Source organism: Echinops telfairi, unplaced genomic scaffold, assembly GCF_000313985.2.
Source record: "Echinops telfairi isolate 266 unplaced genomic scaffold, ASM31398v2 ScPeMD7_7417;HRSCAF=8455, whole genome shotgun sequence".
In the NCBI taxonomy this organism is placed as follows: domain Eukaryota; kingdom Metazoa; phylum Chordata; class Mammalia; order Afrosoricida; family Tenrecidae; genus Echinops; species Echinops telfairi.
Window position 1 is genome coordinate 4,083,031 of NW_022111317.1, and position 18,043 is coordinate 4,101,073.

The 18,043-nt window shown below is 41.8% G+C and overlaps 1 protein-coding gene across 1 annotated transcript in view; it reads right to left on the reverse strand.

The window, feature by feature from the left end:
* The window catches only part of CUNH11orf80 (chromosome unknown C11orf80 homolog), an 82,850-nt gene extending 68,011 nt beyond the window's left edge, over positions 1-14,839 (reverse strand). Inside the window, exons 1-3 of the mRNA XM_045297156.1 lie at positions 14,810-14,839; positions 12,385-12,526; positions 3,170-3,223 (exon numbers count right to left, since the gene is read on the reverse strand). Coding sequence (XP_045153091.1) covers positions 3,170-3,223; positions 12,385-12,526; positions 14,810-14,839 — 226 coding nt within the window. The remainder of the gene's footprint in view (positions 1-3,169; positions 3,224-12,384; positions 12,527-14,809) is intronic.
* Between the last annotated feature and the right edge of the window lie 3,204 nt (positions 14,840-18,043).

Consider the following 18,043-nt stretch of genomic DNA (forward strand, 5'->3'; position numbering starts at 1 on the left):
GGAGTATAGTTTAAAAAAAAAAACTATGAACAAATTCCTATGCACACTGCACATATCTTATTTTGAAGTAAAAAAACAAAATAGGCGAAAATACCAGGCGGGCCGTATAAATGTCCTCGGTGGGTCGCATGTGGCTCACCGTCCATAGTTTGAAGACCCCTGACTTAGGCTAAAGTTAGCTACTACATGACTGATCATGAACAAATAACTCCATTTTTATTGTGTTCCTCTTTTGCATAAAAAGAGCCCTGCTTGTATGGTGGATTGCGTTGAGTTTCTAATCACAAGATCAGCAGTTTAAACCCACCAGCTTCTCTGCTGGAGAAAGACAAGGCTTTCTGCTTCCATAAAGATTTATGGCCTGGGAAATCCAAAGGGAACATTCTACATTGTCTTATAGGGTCACTATCATTCAGAATTGATGCGAAAGCAATTAAGTTGTTTTTATTGATTACTTGGCAGAAAGAGTTAGTCACCCCAGTCTATCATAAGACGACGATATAACATGCATGATATTGCTTTGAGCATTTAAAAGGGCTACTCAAAAAACAGTTGAGTTAAAATTAAGTTGCCATGATTCAAACTGTCGGACATTACTATTGGCATAATACGTAGGGAATAATTCCATAAATGATACTCAATCCCTCCTCCCTAGTATTAACAGTAGTAAAACCATTCCCTTGTACTTACATGGCTTTCCACTTTTTTCAAAGCACTTTCACAAATATTCATCGGAAAAGCAGCATTATATAGGATCTGACCACTCTTTACATAGGCATGTTAAGTATGGGTTTATGCTGTAGGAAATTCTCCTATCTCCTCCCTAATGCTAATAACACACTTCCTTTGACTTATATGGATTTTCATGCTTTCAAAGCACTTTATGCTTATTAACTGGGGCAGTGGCATTATTAATGATCTTTCCATTCTTTGCATCATCCCAAGGGCATGACCCAAATAAGAAGAGTAACTAAAGGCTGATAAATAGGCTAGATGACTTTTTGAGGTAGTGAAGCCATGATTCTAGAACTTGAATTCAGAGTTCCCACAAGTCTCAGAATCAGAACAAACTCACACACAGCAAACTAAGTCTCCCTTTCTTACAGGCCTAGGCATGGTTCTCTCTGAAGCAAACAGAATAGAGTGATTACCATATCTTAGGTATAGACATAAAGGAACAAACTGTATCTGTCTTGTTCACCACTATGTGGTTCACTGCGCAACTTGTGTACCCCAGTGCAAGGCCTAGCACATAGACAATGCTCAATAAATCAACACTGCAATTACTACTAAAAGGAGAATATTCACCTCAGCTCTTATAGAATTTCTGTTAGTAAGCCAAGAACAGAAACTCAATTTTATTTTATTTTATTTTATTTTTTACTGCTTTCCACCTGCTTTGAAATGTATGTTCACCAAGCAAAACCTAAACAAGAACTAGGATCACTGAGCAAAAGCTGAAACCTATTAAGAATCCAAGGTTAGAGGCAGCTGGCAAGTGGAATTACAGGCTAAGATTTATAGGCGGAGGCAAAGGGAATTACATCTGATGAGTCTTTCTTCAGCAAGGAAGCACTTTTAAATCCCCATTCTTAAACTAAAAAATGACTCTCAAAGTTTCAAATGGTAGAATTATTTCCCAAATGTTTGTGCCTTTGAAGCCACTCATCTTGTAGATGAGTTGCAGAAATTGTTTCTTCTTTTTCTTTGATGTAACCAAGACAAAGAACTGTCCTTTGACTTATACAAGCATTGGGTTCCTGGGAATTTGGATATAAATTTTAATTTTTCACTGCTTTGCATTTTACAATGCATTAGGAAACTTGTCATTTAAAGGGGCCCAGTGATAATACTGAAAGCCTGTGGATAGCAGTGGAACATTGCCTGATAGAGTGCCAGAGTATGTTCAATGGGCTTGAACATATGAACTACTACGAGGGTGGTGCTGGACAATGTTCTGTTCTGTTGTACATAGTGTAATGATGGATCAGAACCAACTTGAGGGCATCTAATAATAGTGGCTAGTTAATCCATTTCATAAATATTTATTTTAGGACATTACCTTTCTAATGTAGTGTTTTGGTTATGGGTCCATACTTAATACATAGGATTATTTCTTAAGGCAAGAATAAATATGGATTAAAACAAGAACCTATAATCTACTTATGTGTTCCAAGTTTAGTTGAGGAACGTTTCTTTAAAAATAATTCTGTAAACTTTGTAAACTAACCACTCATTAAGAGCAAACAGGCACTTGGGCACTAGATAGTATTTGTGAACCACACAGCCACAAAAAACAAAAATGAAAGCACAACAATTCTTGGATCATTTTGGTCTCCTTCAAATAAGTTAACCCTTCAGCTTACAGAGCATGCTCCAATAAAAGGAAAGACGACATTGTGTAAACCAAGGTCACGCACACCAATTTGGACAAGTCATGTGAAAAGCACATCAACACTAGACAAAACCACTTACAGATAAAGTATCCTCCAGGGCCATTGAACCTACATTTGGGATCATTTTGGCTGACATTGTCTACAAGTATCCAGAGAAGCTACAGTGCCTGTAGTATCTCATCCACCCCTACGTCTCTACACTGATATAAGAAAGAACTGTCTCATAAATCATCTTGCAATAGAGTTGCCAGGTAAATTACAGGATAAAATATTTCATGGGGTATATTTACATTAAAAATTATCATTTTATCTCATGGTTAAATTTAATTGTTATTATGTATTTTTATTTGTTATTATGGATTGAAATGTTCCCCCACCCCCGACAAAAAATGTATTATGTAGCCCAACTTCTATGCCTATGGAAGTGGGTTGTCTTTGTTACGTTAGTGAGTAGGGAGTATCTCTTTTTAGATAAGAGCTTACACAAGAAAGCTAAAGGAGAGTGAAGTAGGTGGCAAGACACAGGGAGCTCTCCAAGGAGCAAAGCCGCAGAAGCTACAGAGATGAGGACCTTTCTCCAGAGCTGACAGTGAGAGAAAACCTCCCCTGGAGCTGGCACTCTATGTTCATAGGACTTCGAGCTTCCTACACTGTGGGAGAATATATTTGTTTGTTGAAGTCGCACACTTGTGGTATTTCTGCAACAGCACTACTAGATAAATAAGACATTTGCCAAATCTGGCAAGCCTCAAGGAAATTGGGTAATTCTTTACCTTTCACGAACTTCTTGTTGCCCAAGCCATCATAATTACTCCTTCCAGAAGTAACTGTAAGAAACAGATTACAAAGAAATGTCACAAATAAAACAATTTAATGTATTTTATTTAAATAATCAAATGAGAGCCTGAAAAACATTGCTTAAAGATACCAAACTCACTGCTCTGGAGTCAATTATGAGTCAATCATAGAAACCCTATAGGACTGCCTCAGTGGGGGTTTCCAAGACTGTAATTCTTTTTTTTCTTAATCATTTTATTAGGGGCTCCTACAACTCTTATCACAATCCATACATACATCCATTGTGTCAAGCACACTTGTACATTTGTTGCCATCATCATTTTCAAAACATTTTTTTTCTACTTGAGCCCTTGGTATAAGCTCCTCATTTTTCCCCTCCCTCATGAATCCTTGAAAATTTATAAATTACTATTATTTTTTCATGTCTTACACTGACCGATGTCTCCCTTCACCCACTTTTCTGTTGCCCGTCCACCTAGGAGGGGGTTATATGTAGACCATTGTGATCAGTTCCCTCTTTTTAAAATTTTAATCATTTTATTAGGGGCTCATACAACTCTTATCACAATCCATACATACATCAATTGTGTAAAGCACATTTGTACATTCATTGCCCTCATCATTCTCAAAACATTTGCTCTCCACTTAAGCCCCTGGCATCAGGTCCTCTTTTATCCCCCTCCCTCCCCGCTCCCCCCTCCCTCATGAACCCTTGATAATTTATAAATTATTATTTTGTCATATCTTGCCTGTCCGATGTCTCCCTTCACCCACTTTTCTGTTGTCTGTCCCTCAGGGAGGAGGTCACATGTAGATCCTTGTAATCATTTCCCCATTTACAACCCACCCTCCCTCTACGCTCCCAGTATCACCATTCACACCACTGGTCCTGAAGGGATCATCCGCCCTGGATTCCCTGTGTTTCCAGTTCCTATCTGTACCAGTGGCCACTGGATATCCCCTTACAAAAGGGTCTCAGGGAGGAGACGAGCCAGTCAGGGTGCGAAGTAGCAATGATGAAACATACAACTTTCCTCTAGTTCCTAAATGCTCCTCCCCAGCCCCCCACTATCATGATCCCAATTCTACCTTGCAAGTCTGGCTAGACCAGAGAATGTACACTGGTACAGATAGGGGCTAATTCTTTACGGGAGTAAGAAAACCTCATCTTTCTCCTGAGAAGCAGTGGGTAGTTAAGAACCCAACTCAACCCAGTATGCCACCAAGGCTCCTGCCTAAAATACAGAACATAAAAAAAGGCACCATTACTATGAGTCCCAGGAACCCTGGCTGTATAGTGGTTACACACACGGCTGCTAGTCACAAAGTTGGTAGTTCAAACTCATTAGTTGCTCCACAAGAGAAAAATATGGCAGTTGGCTTCTGTAAAAAATGACAGCCTAGAAACCCCTATGGAGCGGTTCTACTTTGTCCTATATATACAGTCCCCAGGAGTCAGCGTCAACTCCACAGCAATGGGTTTGGACTTTTTCACCTCACTATGGACTGCCAGAAAACAATCAAAGCCATCTTGAAAGAAGTACAATTAGAATACTCCTTAGAAGTGGGTATGGCAAGACTTCATCAAATATACTTCAGAAATGTTATCAGGGGGACCAGTCCCTGGAGGGAAACATCATGCTTAGTAGAGAGTCAACAAAAAAGAGGCAGATTCTTAACGAGGTAGATTGGCAACAATTGGGAGGATGGGGCAGGACCAGTGAGTAGGGTTTAAATACCTTCTTAGAATAACCCAAACTCCAAAAATAAATAAATAAATAAAAGGAATAACCCAAACTCCTCACCTATATGCAACCCCAGGACTAACTCTTTAGCTTCTATTATTCCAAACTAAAATTAATCCATGGCCAACAAGTCAATCCCAACTCACAGCAATCTTGTAGGGCAGAACAGAACTACTCCATCAGGTTTCCAGGGCTGTAATCTTTATAGAAGCAGCTGCCACAGCTTTCTCCTGTGAAATGGCTAGTGGGTTTGAAACACCCATTTTCTGGGTAGTAGCAAAACACTTAACCATTGAGCCACCACCACAGCTGCTGAGACAGTACTGATAGGAAAGTCTACAGGAAGACTGCAAGTTACAGCCAGTAACCTGAGTACAAGATGCAATTAGAATCTTAGGGATCTCCTAACCAGATTTACTCTTAACTGGCAAATATTTACTGGACAATCAGGTTAAGAATTTTTGAACCCAGAGTTCTAAATCTGAACCTAAGAATATTTAGCGCAATCACCCTTGGGGTTGGTGAAAGGGAACAGACCCCCAAGGGATACAGGGAGAAAGACTTAAGAATCTCTGAATTAGGATGAGAGCATGTTTTTAAATGTGTGCTGTCTAGTACAACAAGCCACTAGCTAGCTACATGTGGCAATTTCAATTTCTAACCCTAGGGACCTTATAGGACGGAGTAGAACTATTCTCAAAGGGTTTCTTAGGCTGTCACCTTTACCAAATCAGACCTCCAGGTCCTCTCTTCCATGAAGTGGCTCCTGAATTCAAATCACAAACCTTTTGGTGAACAGCCAAGTGCTTAACCACTGTGCCACCAAGGCACCGTTATTTAAATGTATTGAGTTCAGGTCCTCAGTTGCACTAGCTATGTTTCGAGTGCTCAATCACTAATGTAGCTAATGTCTATTGTACTGGGCAACGCAGAGACAGAACATCTCCATCATCGTGCGCGCGCACACGCGAGCGCGTGTGCACACACACACAAACTCTACTGAAGGGTACAGCTCTAGATCTTCAGAGTTTTGAAAGAGTCTAAACAAGTGATTCATATTTTTAACTGCCTAAGCCCAAGCAGCACAGTGCATGTGTTTGTTTAGTGTTCCCTGAGGCATACACTGGTCCTAACATCAAAAAGAGTGTTCCATTAAGACTAAGATGATGGGTAGTGACAGACCTGCTCCAGGATGTGTAAGGAGCTAGAACACTGGATTCAGAGATGGTCTCAAACCCAGCAAGGTTTATGGGGATAATGCAGGACCAAGCAGGGTTTTAATCTGTTGTGCACAAGGTTACGGAGTTTGAACTGCCTCAGAGGCATCTAATGATAGCAACAGTACATTTAAAGAAGCACTAGTTCAACCTCTCACAGGGTGTCCCATGTTTCTCAATTGCACATTTCACACTGTATCTCTAACATCCTCTCCCCTTTGACTTAACTATTCTATCAACAGTTGTTGAAAGCAGGCCACTATGGTGAATGAGCTTGGGAAAACCAAGCTCACTGTCTATTCCACACTCCATCCAGCCCTCAAGTTTCAGCTAAGCTCCTGATGCATCTGTACTAAAGTAACAAAGCGCTATCCTTCAGAGAATGAGCTCTTGGTGATACCACACTTACTAACCAAAAGGTTGGCATTTCAAACCCACCCACAGCTTCTCAGGAGAAAGACCTGACAATCTTCTTCCATAAAGGTGAGAGCCTAGAAGACTCTGTGGGACAGTTCTACACTGGCACGTGGACTGCTATGAGTAAGAATAGGCTAGATGGCACACAACACCATCCTTCAGATGCAAAGCAGAGGCCTATCTACAGGACACTCTTTATAAAGCAACAACACTCTTCAAAATGGCCAAAGAGCTGTGAAGTCAAATATGTTTGGAAAATGTTATACACAATAGTATATTTTTAAAGATTCACACTCCATCCTAGCATATTGAAGGTTCTGGGAAAACCTGTGGCAAATATATCCATTTTATCTTAACAGGATTTCCCAGATTTAGATGGCTACAAAACTCTTTTCCATAAAACATGTGAACACCCGATAGCTCAGCATTTTTCAAAATTGTGAGTTAAATAATCCTATGTGTTAAGGCCTTCAATAATTTATGATAAAGAAAAACTAGTCATCTCTTGTTTTTTTTATAGATGGATTCTTTATTTTTTTAAAGATCATTTTATTGGGGCCTTTTATAGCTCTTATAACAATCCGTACATCAATTATATCAAGCATATTTGTACATATGTTGTCATCATTATTTCATAAATATTTTACTTTCTCTTTGAGCCCTTGTTATCTCCCGCCCCCGCACCCTTGTGACCTCTTGATAAATTATAAATTATTATTATTTTCATATCTTCACACCAACCGCTGTCTCCCTTCCCCCACAGTTTCTGTTGTTTGCCCCCCTGGGAGGGATAGATGGATTCTTCTAGTAATAAAATTAGCAATTCTTCATTATCACTGATATCAAACAACATTTTAAAGCACCACATTTCCAGGTAAAGAAGGCATCTTGAACACCCACATCTACTTTTACTCCCCACTGAAACTTAAATAAAACAATAGCAAAGTAGTAATTTTTCAGGTATAAGCTCGCAAGGAAAGAGAATAAGAGACAATGGTAATTGCAATAAGATTGGTACAATAAAAGCTGGACTGTTGAAAAGGGACTTAGCAGGCCTGAGAAAGTAGAGGAGAACAAGAAATAACCCCCAATACAGTAAAGTTCCCACAGGGCTCAAGAAGAGTAGTATTGAAAGCGCTGCAAATAAGAGTGGGATGGGAACTAATATAAGGAGGAAGAGTCAGTTTTTAAAAATGAATTTAAGAAGTCATTAAATATCCATATTCCCTCTCCACTCAGAATTCTAGGGACTGACCCTTCATAACCTGAGGGCAGGGGAAATTTATTCTCTGAAAATGATAGTGTGGGCCCTTGGACTAAAACAGGTGGACTGAGTGGACTTAGAAAGTGAATGCTGAGATACCCCAAACCCTCTGCTCCCTGACTCCCAGAATGCCAGCAGCCTGGCTTCTTACCTTCTTGCTAAGAGAATGGAACACTTAGTCACCCCAAGAACAAAGACACTGATGTTGAGGGAAGTGGGATTTCTCTCCAATGAAAGCCCAGTCAGATCATGCTTTGGTAACTCACAATATACAATCAGCTTTTTGGTTTCCAATTCTTTTTTTGTTTGCTTGTTTGTTTCCAGTTCTTAACAATAAGCAGACGACCCAGAATTTTAAGAAAGCTTCTAACATGAAAAACAGAAGCCAAACTAAATAGAAAAAAAAAAAGCAATATGAAGGAAATAGGAACTTGGCAGAGACAGATAAAAACTCAAAAATAAACCTTTAGTATGCTCAGAAAGATAAGATATGGTAACTGAGACAAGTGCAGTATGCTATAAAAAAAGGAAACATTAAGAGAGAGGAAAATAAGAGCTCTTGGAAATACAAACTGACAACAGAAATGCAAACATCCATCAAAGACTAGATGAAAAGCTTGAGGAAATTGCCTAGAAAGTAAAAGACATTTTTAAAATAGGAGAGAAAAGAATTAAAGGAAGAACACTTAAATATATAAATAATAGAAGTTCTAGGAAAACAAAACAGAGAATGCAAGGGAAAATTCCCAAGAACCAAAGGACCTGCGTTTCCCTGACTGAAAAGGTCCACTACCATCTAATCGGTGGGAAAGCTTTGTTTATTTACTCACCTGCTCCCAACCCTTTGGGGCAGTGGTTATCAACCTTCCTAATGCTGCGACCCTTTAATAATACAGTTCCTCATGTTGTGGTGACCCCCCAACCATAAAACTATTTTCGTTGCTACTTCATCACTATAATTTTGCTACTGTCATGAATTTGGCGACCCCTGTGAAAGGGTCCTTCAACCCGCAAAGGGGTTACGACCCACAGGTTGAGAACCGCTGCTTTAGGGCTCAACGCAGTCTTTTTTTTTTTTTAATCATTTTATGGGGGTTCGTACAACTCTTATCACAATCCATACATCCATCCATTGTGTCCAGCACATTTGTACATGTGTTGCTATCATCATTTTAAAAACATTTTCTTTCTACTTGAGCCCTTGATATCAGCTCCTCATTTTTGCCCCTCCCTTTCCCACCTTCCCTCTCACAGGAACAATTGATAGTTTCTAAATTATTATTTTTAAAGCAGTCTTCTAAAAGCTGAAGCAGGCACCCAGGCACCCAGTAAGGAGCTGGATTTCTGGCTCTAAAGGGAACAGGGAAGACTTTATCCACAAATTTCTGTGCATGTCTATTCGAATCTCTCTGGGAGCTGCCTAAGGACGGAAAGGCATTCTACTCAGATCTATAATGGGGCTTCAAAAAGTTCATGAGAAAAACATCCATGATCTTTTAGTTCCATTTTTCCACAAACTTTTCATAGGCCCCTCATATTTTAGCATATCTCAGCCCTCATGAACGGCTGAATGGCTACAGGAAACACCTAAAGGCTGCAATTGCCTGTAGCCACTTGGAGCTATAGCATAGGCGCCCAAACGTATATGACCTACCACTCCTTTTTCAGAAGGAAAAAAAATTACTCAGGGTTCCCTAGCAATGCACAGCATTTGTTCTATAGCCCATAATCCGGGGTAACGTGTCTCCCAGCACCCCCAGGGACAATATCACCCATTTGGGGAAACATTAGGCTGGAGTATAATAAAAGTGTACAATAGTTACCTAAAGAGGAGACAGAGAAGTGGGAAAGTCTCTCTTGGAAATTATGGCTTTCCGAAGCATGTTGCATATAGAAAACTTGAGCAAGGCACGCATATATTTAGGGCAAGATGTGTGCTCAATTACTGCCTTAGAAGACTCTCTTTTTTTATCTTGGCCTGGTCCCTCGATCATTGCAAGCCTAGCTAAATGTTGAAGGAGAGCCCCAACATAAAGACAATTTTCAATGACAGGCTCAGGTTCTGTTCTATTGACACTAAAGGAACTACGTTAAAACACTAGCTGAGCATAAGCTAAGGAACAAAGGCTTGAATGTGTATAAGCATCCAGGAAAGAAGTTACTACATAAACAAGGCTACTACAGCCTTCAACAATTTAATAACAAAGGGGTGAGGGGAACCCAGCAAATTATGAGGGAGGGGAAGAATCTGATTTCCAGATTTACCACATTATAATAGTCAAACATCCTGCTTTCAACAAGAAATAACAAGGCACACAAAGAAAGGAAAAGGGTGGTTCAGATAGAAGAGCAAAACAACAGACACTATCCCTATAGAACTGGAGATAATGGACTTAGTAAACAAAAATCTTAAAACAGCATTAAACATGCTCAAAGAGCTAAAGGAAAACGTGAGGGAAAAAATTCAAGAAAATCAAGAAAAAGATTATGAACTAAATGAGAATATCAATAGAGACATAAAAACTATAAAACGGAACCCCCCAAAATTTTAGAGCTGGAAAGTACAGTAACTGAAAGGAATGATGGGGGCGTTCAACATCAAATCTGAGGTGGCAGACTATATGCAAACTCGAAGATGGGACACCACTTAAATTACTGCATCTAAAGACCAAAAGGAAAAGGTATGAGGAAAACTGAACAGAATTAAGAGAACTTAGGGAGTATCATCAAGCCGATCATCTTACATGGTCTATGCACCTCAGAAGGAGGAGACAAAAAGATGAACATTAATAAGAGTTGGCCCCAAACTACCTGAATTTGATGAAAGACCTGAATCTACACTTACAAGAAACTCAATGAAATTCAAGTAAACAAACCCAAAGATATCCACACCATGATTATGTATAACTTTGAGTAGGTCTAAAATTAAAGAAATGAATGTACATGCGTATACGTGTACACATACATATTTATACATGTGTAAATACACATATATGTGTATACTTTTTATTAAATTAAACAAAACAAAACCAACTCCCATGGAGTTGATCTGGACTCATAGTGACCCTACATAGGGTTTCTGAGACTGTAAATATTTATAGAAACAGACAGCCTCATTTCTGCCTTAAAGTGGCTAGTGGGTTTGAGCCACCAATATATATAGTCCTTAAATATTTTTTCCATTAAAAAAATTAAGTCTATCTCTATATACTATGAAATATGAAATACTGTATTCCAAGTATGAAGTTACTAAAAAGCACATGGCATAGCCACAGATATAGTATAATTCTATTTTTAATTAATATAGCAATTGTGAACACATAAAATTTCTAATTAGAATATATACTAAATATAAATGCTATCTCAAGAGGTAAGATAATGGAAAGTCTCACTTTCTATAATGTTTCTATATTGGTATGTATTGTAACAAACATGTATCATCTTTCTTCAACCAAAAAAAATAATAAAAGTAACTATATCACTATCAGAGTTATGAAAAACAAAGAGAGATGTCCTTATACTATGTGAGCTGAAGGAGTCCAATAAATTCAAAAATTAGTTTCTTTCTAATTAACTATTGTGGCTCAAGCGCTTTGCTGTAAGTGAAATCAACCCCTGCCTGCAGTTTATTGGATAAGCTTCAATGTACAAGTAAATGCAACAATATGTAGACCAATAATCACCCGAGCCAGGTAGCTAAGCATATATTTCATGAAGAAACCTGCATATAGCCAGATGGAATTCATATAACTTAACATCAGGCCGACCAATGATACCTTTCTTTAAAGATGTTTAAAGCTAGGTAGACAAAGAGAAGACAGGCCATTTCAGTTCAGGTGTGCAAACGTCTTGTAGAACCTGATATACTATCTAGTCTCAGCAGGAACCCACGGTGACCCCTGTTAGGCCGATGGGACTTCATTCCGATATATCCTTCAAAAAGCTGTACTCATACACTCACACACATACACATGCATGAGAGAAACAAAAGAGCTATCGCTAGTTCAAGAAAGTTAGGTGTCCCAGAGATAACTCAATGCCTCAGCGTCCCTTCAAAAGTAAAAAGAAAATGACAAAAGAACAATAGTTAAGAGCAAATGAAAGAAGTATTTATCTTCAAACCAACTACAAGTCAGGAGCCAACATAGAAGCTGTTTATCATTTTACATATTTCCCTCTAACTTATTTTTGGTTCTTTTGCAACCACCAAACGTCTTGAGAAACAAACAAAAAACAGAGGTAAAACTCAACGCAATATACTTTTACTGTGAGCCCGTTGAAAACAAGAACACGAGTAAGGTTGTTTCTGAGTAATTTTACCTTAAGTCAGTAAAATAAAGAATAAGAGTCTTTCTACTCACCTTTCCTATGTGACACATTTGCAAATCTACCAACAGACACTTAAATAATAATTTAAGTTTTCAAACTATGAACAATTCCAGACTGATGTGATAAAAGATTATGACTAATTGAAACTTTAAAATAAACTATAGACCATGATGAAACAAAGATTTTAAAAAATGAATATTTTTCCTTCTCCCACTTACTAGTTGTTACGCAATGAAGAACATTTGCATGGTGCTTTGAAGTGAATGCTTCTGTGGAAATCACTAGCTGTCCTTCTAGCAATGCTTTCTTTGATACTCCTGCTGTTTCACATTTCCAGTGAATTATTAAATATCTCAGAATCTGAAAAGGGTACAATTCAAAGAAAGCACAATCTTCTTTAGAAATCAAGATAATAATAAAACTGTGATAGTTAAATTAAGAACTCTAATTTCCTAAAAATATAATATTATTGCTTGTAAAATGTGAACTTTACATTTGTTCAAAGAGGCACATTGTGTCTAAACAGAATAAACATCCAGGGGAGTGATATAAAAGGAGACCGGAATTCAGGACAGTGCCCAACATGGCAGGAAGCAGAGAAAATAAACGTCACTGACTGATCCACAGGTTAAGTTCATCTGGAAATAATAATTATGGAAAAATTAAGTGGGCGTTTGTTTTTCTTGTTTCTTTTCCTTTTCTCTCCACAGTAAGAGTGGCATCTGGTTATAAATCTTTTTATTTTTAAATCAACATATTTGAGAGTCAGAATACCAATTGCGAATGAGGCTCTGGAAGAAAAAAAAAAGGATGATGGCTCTGGAGTCTAATGCCTGAGTTTGAATCCTTGCTATACCACATTGCAATCAACATCAGGCAAGTTACTTAACCTCTCTGTACCTGCTTCCTCATCTATAAAAATGGAGAGGAACCTACCACATAAGCCTACTGTTGAAACTAAACAAATTATGTGCACAATGCTTACCCTGTATAGTATATAGCAAATGTTTGATACATATTAGCTATTATTTCTAATAATAAGCTCATCTTCTGTAAGGACTGCACACAATAATTTAAGTTGAGCAAATCTCTAAGACGACTAGGTGACATACTCCTTGATAGAACAAATTCAAAATAAAACATAGATTTAACTTCTATTCTTATTCATGGAACAGAATAAACTCTCACTTCCACACTAAGGCACCTAAAAAAATTTTTTTAAGGAAGGAAAATCGTAGTAAAACCTGACTATTAAGATCCTAGTTTATACCACAGCTTTTAAGAGTGGTTTGCAGGCTTTTGGAATATAACCGTCTTCCTACGGTATAACATGTTCCTTTATATTCCCTCTCTGCCTTCCTGTGCTCTCGCTGTTGAGATGTTCCTGTATTTCCCTTATTCATAATGAAAGCACTGGCCTATGAGTCAGAAGGCTTGGGTTCTAACCTAGGTCTGTTCATGCAACAATTGAATTCTTGGACTTTCTTCTGGGATAACAAAGAAGGCAGGAAATATTGGAACGTCTCAAAGCACCCTTCAGAGCCTGTGATTCTATCTCATCTGCCCAGGATCCCTCATTGGCAATGGCTGTGAAAAGAGCTCTGGTGGTGCAATGATTAAGCGGTTAGCTTGGAATCAAAAGGTTAATCGTTCAAATCCACTCAGCTCAGAAGGGCCTTGAGAGAAGGGCCTGGCCATTTTTTGCCCCCTACACGTTACTTCCCAGAATACCCTACTGCGGTGGTACTAACAGAGCCCTGGGGCCATGCCCTGAGCTGGGATCCGAAAGGTCGGTAGATCGAAACCACTCCACGGGGGTAAGACTGGGCTTTCTACTCCGGTAAAAGTCTCCGAAATTCACAAGGACAGTTCTTCCCGGTCCCACAGGGTCCCTATGAGTTGGCATGGCCATGTTGACAAATGAAGGTCCCAATGAGTTAGAATCAACTCCACGGCACCCAAGGCCAGGACTGTGAGGCGCTGTCATGGATTGTACCAACGCGACCGGAGTTCAGCGCTACCTTCCAGAGCACAGATTTCTGATCAGAGGTGTGATGGGTGTTGGGTGAGGCCTGTGAACCTCCCCATTTAATCACCCAGCTGCTCCGAAGCCAGAGCTGGGACCCAGGGCGCCGCAGTTGGTTGACGGGAGAGTCTAACACGGCTTTCCCTCCCTCCCTCCTTGGCTGAACTTGTCTCGGGGCCTAATGTCCCCACAGGCTTGTCCATGTCCCTTCCTCTCCAGCACGGGCATGGGTGGAAAACAGCTGGCAGCCTGGCTCTAACCGGAAGTGTCTGGTGCCGCCTAAGCCTCCGTTTCCTCAGTTGTAAACGGGGGTGAGGGTGGGGGTCACCCAATCCCGTGTGAGAGACACGGCACCTGGCGCCTGGGTCTGGGCCTTTCCCTCAACTGAACCAAATTCCTCACAGGACCTGGGTCAGCTCTCCTTCCCCAAGCGCCTCCCTGCTCCTCACAACACCTCACGAAGCATGGTGATCGTCACTTCCGGGTCTTCCTTCCCAACTTCAAGTCAGGTCACACGGAAGGCCCCTCCCAACCCGCATCCCACCCCAACGCCTCAGGACGCCCCTCTCTTCATAAAGTCTCCTTCGCGGCTTTCTCTCCCTTCTTCAGGGCATCACCTCGCTGATGGCCACGGCCGTCCCCTCCATGGTGCTTGGAGAGTAGCAGCGACGCTTCCTCCCGAGGTTAGGGGCCCGCGGACTCCACAGAGCCCCCACAGCGCCCCGGGACCTCGACCTTCGCGCGTAAGGGCACCCTTTCCCGCCCTCGCGAGTGCGCCCCGCCCACTTGCCCCGCGCGCCTGCGCACTGGGCGTCTCCCCGCCCACCTGCCCGGCGCGCCTGCGCACTGGGCGTCTCCCCGCCCACCTGCCCCGCGCGCCTGCGCACTGGGCTTCGCCCCGCCCACCAGGCCTCGAGCTCTGCGCGCAGACGTCGGGCCGACGGGAACCGCCTCGGCTGTGGGCAGCCTGGCGACGCGGCCGGGGCGAGGCTGAGGGCGTGAAGGAATGAGGCCGCGGCGGCCCCGCCTGTCTCCCTAAAGCTCCTTTCCCACGGCCCCGCGAGACGAGGCCCTCCGCCGCCGCCCGCAGCGCGTTCGAGGCCCCTCATCAGCCTGCAGAAGCGGCTGCTTGCTGAATCCTGATGTGACTTCTTGACCCCCAAACAGCCTCACCGCCGGCGGGGCACCAGCATGCCCTTGGCCAATCGTTGTCCAGCCTTACCGAACGCCAGCTAAGTGTGAATTAACCATAAGCAACACATTGTTATTTTCCAAGTGTGCCCCATGGGGAATTTGGGGTATACTTATACTCAAAACAAAACCAAAAACAAGTTCAAAACTAGGTAACCCAAGCAAGCATCTTCCTTGCTGAATTCCAGGGAAACCCAGGCAGCTTCTCACATTTATCTCTGCAATGAAAACGCCAACTGTGGGAACTAGGCACCGGCTGACATACGCCCTGCGGTTTTCCAAGAGTTAAGTGAGGGGGAGGCAGTCCTGGTTGAGGGAGGGCCGTGGTGAGAGGGGCTGGCTTGGACCAGTGTCCGATTACTCAACAGCCAAGGTGAGCATGGGCTTAGGCTTGCTCATTCATCTGTAGTGAACAATTTCACATTTTCCCACCACATCAAAGATTCTACTCCCAGGTGTGCCTGGCATTTGCCCCTCCCAACCCAACAGAATCAAAGCCTCTTCAAATTTACAATCCCTGACAGGGACGGTGTTGGCCGGGTCAGCAAGGTAAGCACGAATTTACTTGTGCTTACTTACTAGTCCCTAGTGAACAGTTTATGAGCAAATCTGTTCAGGACAGATTAGTAAGTAAATACAAGCAAACTCGTGCTTACCTTGCTTATTAGGTAATTCATGCCTGGCTTAAGTCCATATATAATTGCTTTTGCTCTTACAGCTGGATCTCCAAGCAGACAAAATAAAACTATGGTGAGAGAGGTTTCTGCCTGGCAGAGTTGCCTAAGGAGAAGGGTGGGACAGGGTGTTGGCTGTGTTCCCTCAGGGAAAATTCTTCCACTCCAGCTCCAAGAAGCCAGAATTGAAGAAAAGAAAAAAAAAGCCAGAATTGTACAGAACAGGCTGGGGAGGTGGCAGAATGCCTGTCCAGTACATAACCTTGGTATTCCTCCAAAGGACATGTCGACTGAGACCTGACTCTTACCCTTCTTGAGTGTTTGTTCAGTGCTGACGTTCTGCATCTGATAGGCCTATTGGAGAATGGCTGCCTCCATTTCTGGAAAATGCATCATAATATCATCTCGGACTTGACCAGAGAACTGGCATTTGGGGATTCATGGGAGCCTTTCTCTTCCTCTTGGGCATTCCCTTTAGGAAACAGAGTTGCCAAGGGGAAGGCTGGCATTTGTTGAATGACTGCTGCTTGTCAGACATCACTGGCGCTTCACATGAACTTTTTCACCCTCACAATTACGTCGTGAGATGCCATTACCTTCACTGTTTGGTGAGTAAGAAATCAAGGCAGTGAGGATGGCTCTGGAAAATCCTCCCATTGAGAGTGTTGACTTAGCAGAAAATGCCCCACCTTGAGAATGGTATTGGGAATGAAGGGTGGAGGTAGTTGCTGGTGGAGAAGTACTTCAGGTGAGTGGATTGTGCTGGCTTTCAGCCCTTGTCTTTCTATTGAGCCTCAAGGATAGAGGTGACTGTAACACCCAACGCCCTCCTAGAGGCAGGTGGGGCCTTACAAAGGTAGCCTGGACACCACCGCCCTCCCTATCAAGTCTAGGCAGAAGTAAGGAAGGGAGACTGATATGAGGGCCTGTGTTGTAGATTGGTTGATTTGTATCCTCCCAAAATACATGTTGTAACTCCTAACCACTGTGGGGTAAGCACCGGGCTGTTAATTGCAAGGTTGGCAGCTCAAGCCTACCAACCGTTCTGCCAGGGAAAGATGAAGCTATCTGTTCCTTGGTGGCATAGCGATTACGCGTTGAGCTGTGATCCTCATGGTTGGCAGTTCAAAACCACCAGCTGCTCCAAGGGAGAAAGATGGGTCTTTCTACTCCCACAGTTACCCACAGGGGCAGTTCTACCTTGTTCTGTGGGGTCACGGTAAGTTGGCATTGACTCAGTCAGTGGTGGTGAGTTTCGTTTGTTTTAACTGCTCCCTTGAAGATTCACAGCCTAAGCAAGTCCTATGTAGGGTGACTATGAGTCAGAATCACTTCAACAGCAAGGGTTCTTTTTTTATTATACTGATGGACAGACACACTGACTGCAACAATGGGCGCCAGCACAGCCATGATTGTGAGGGTGGTATAGACCTGGGCAGTGTTTCCTTCTGTTGTACCCAGAGTGGCTAGGAGTCAGACCCCACTCACCAAAGACACCTAGTAATAGCCACTTTAGAATGTAATCCCATTTGCAAATAGGGTTTTCTCTATTATGCTAATGAGATCGTATCAGTGCAGGGTGTGTTTTAAGCCAATCACCTTTAAGATAGAAAAGGACCAACCAGAACCAGCCTGACCCCCACCATGGAAGGGTGTGCCACAGGGAATGACAATGGAACTTCCAGTGATTAATACAGTTTTTACTCAGATCCTATTCTTAGAGCAATACTATATGGGGGCCAGTAGGAATTGTAGAGGTCATCAGACTTGATCCTCATCTCATCGGGAGAGTTGGATATTTGAGACCCAGAGCAATTAGATGACTTGCCCAACATTTAGAGTTACCAAGCCAACCAAGAAGCTTTTTGAATATTGCTCTGCATCAGTGTTTCTTAAAGTATGCAATGCTGTCTTGTGGGGGTATGTATTAGTCTGGGTACTTTAGAGAAAGAAATCCACAGAAACTCATGTATAAGAGAGTTTTAT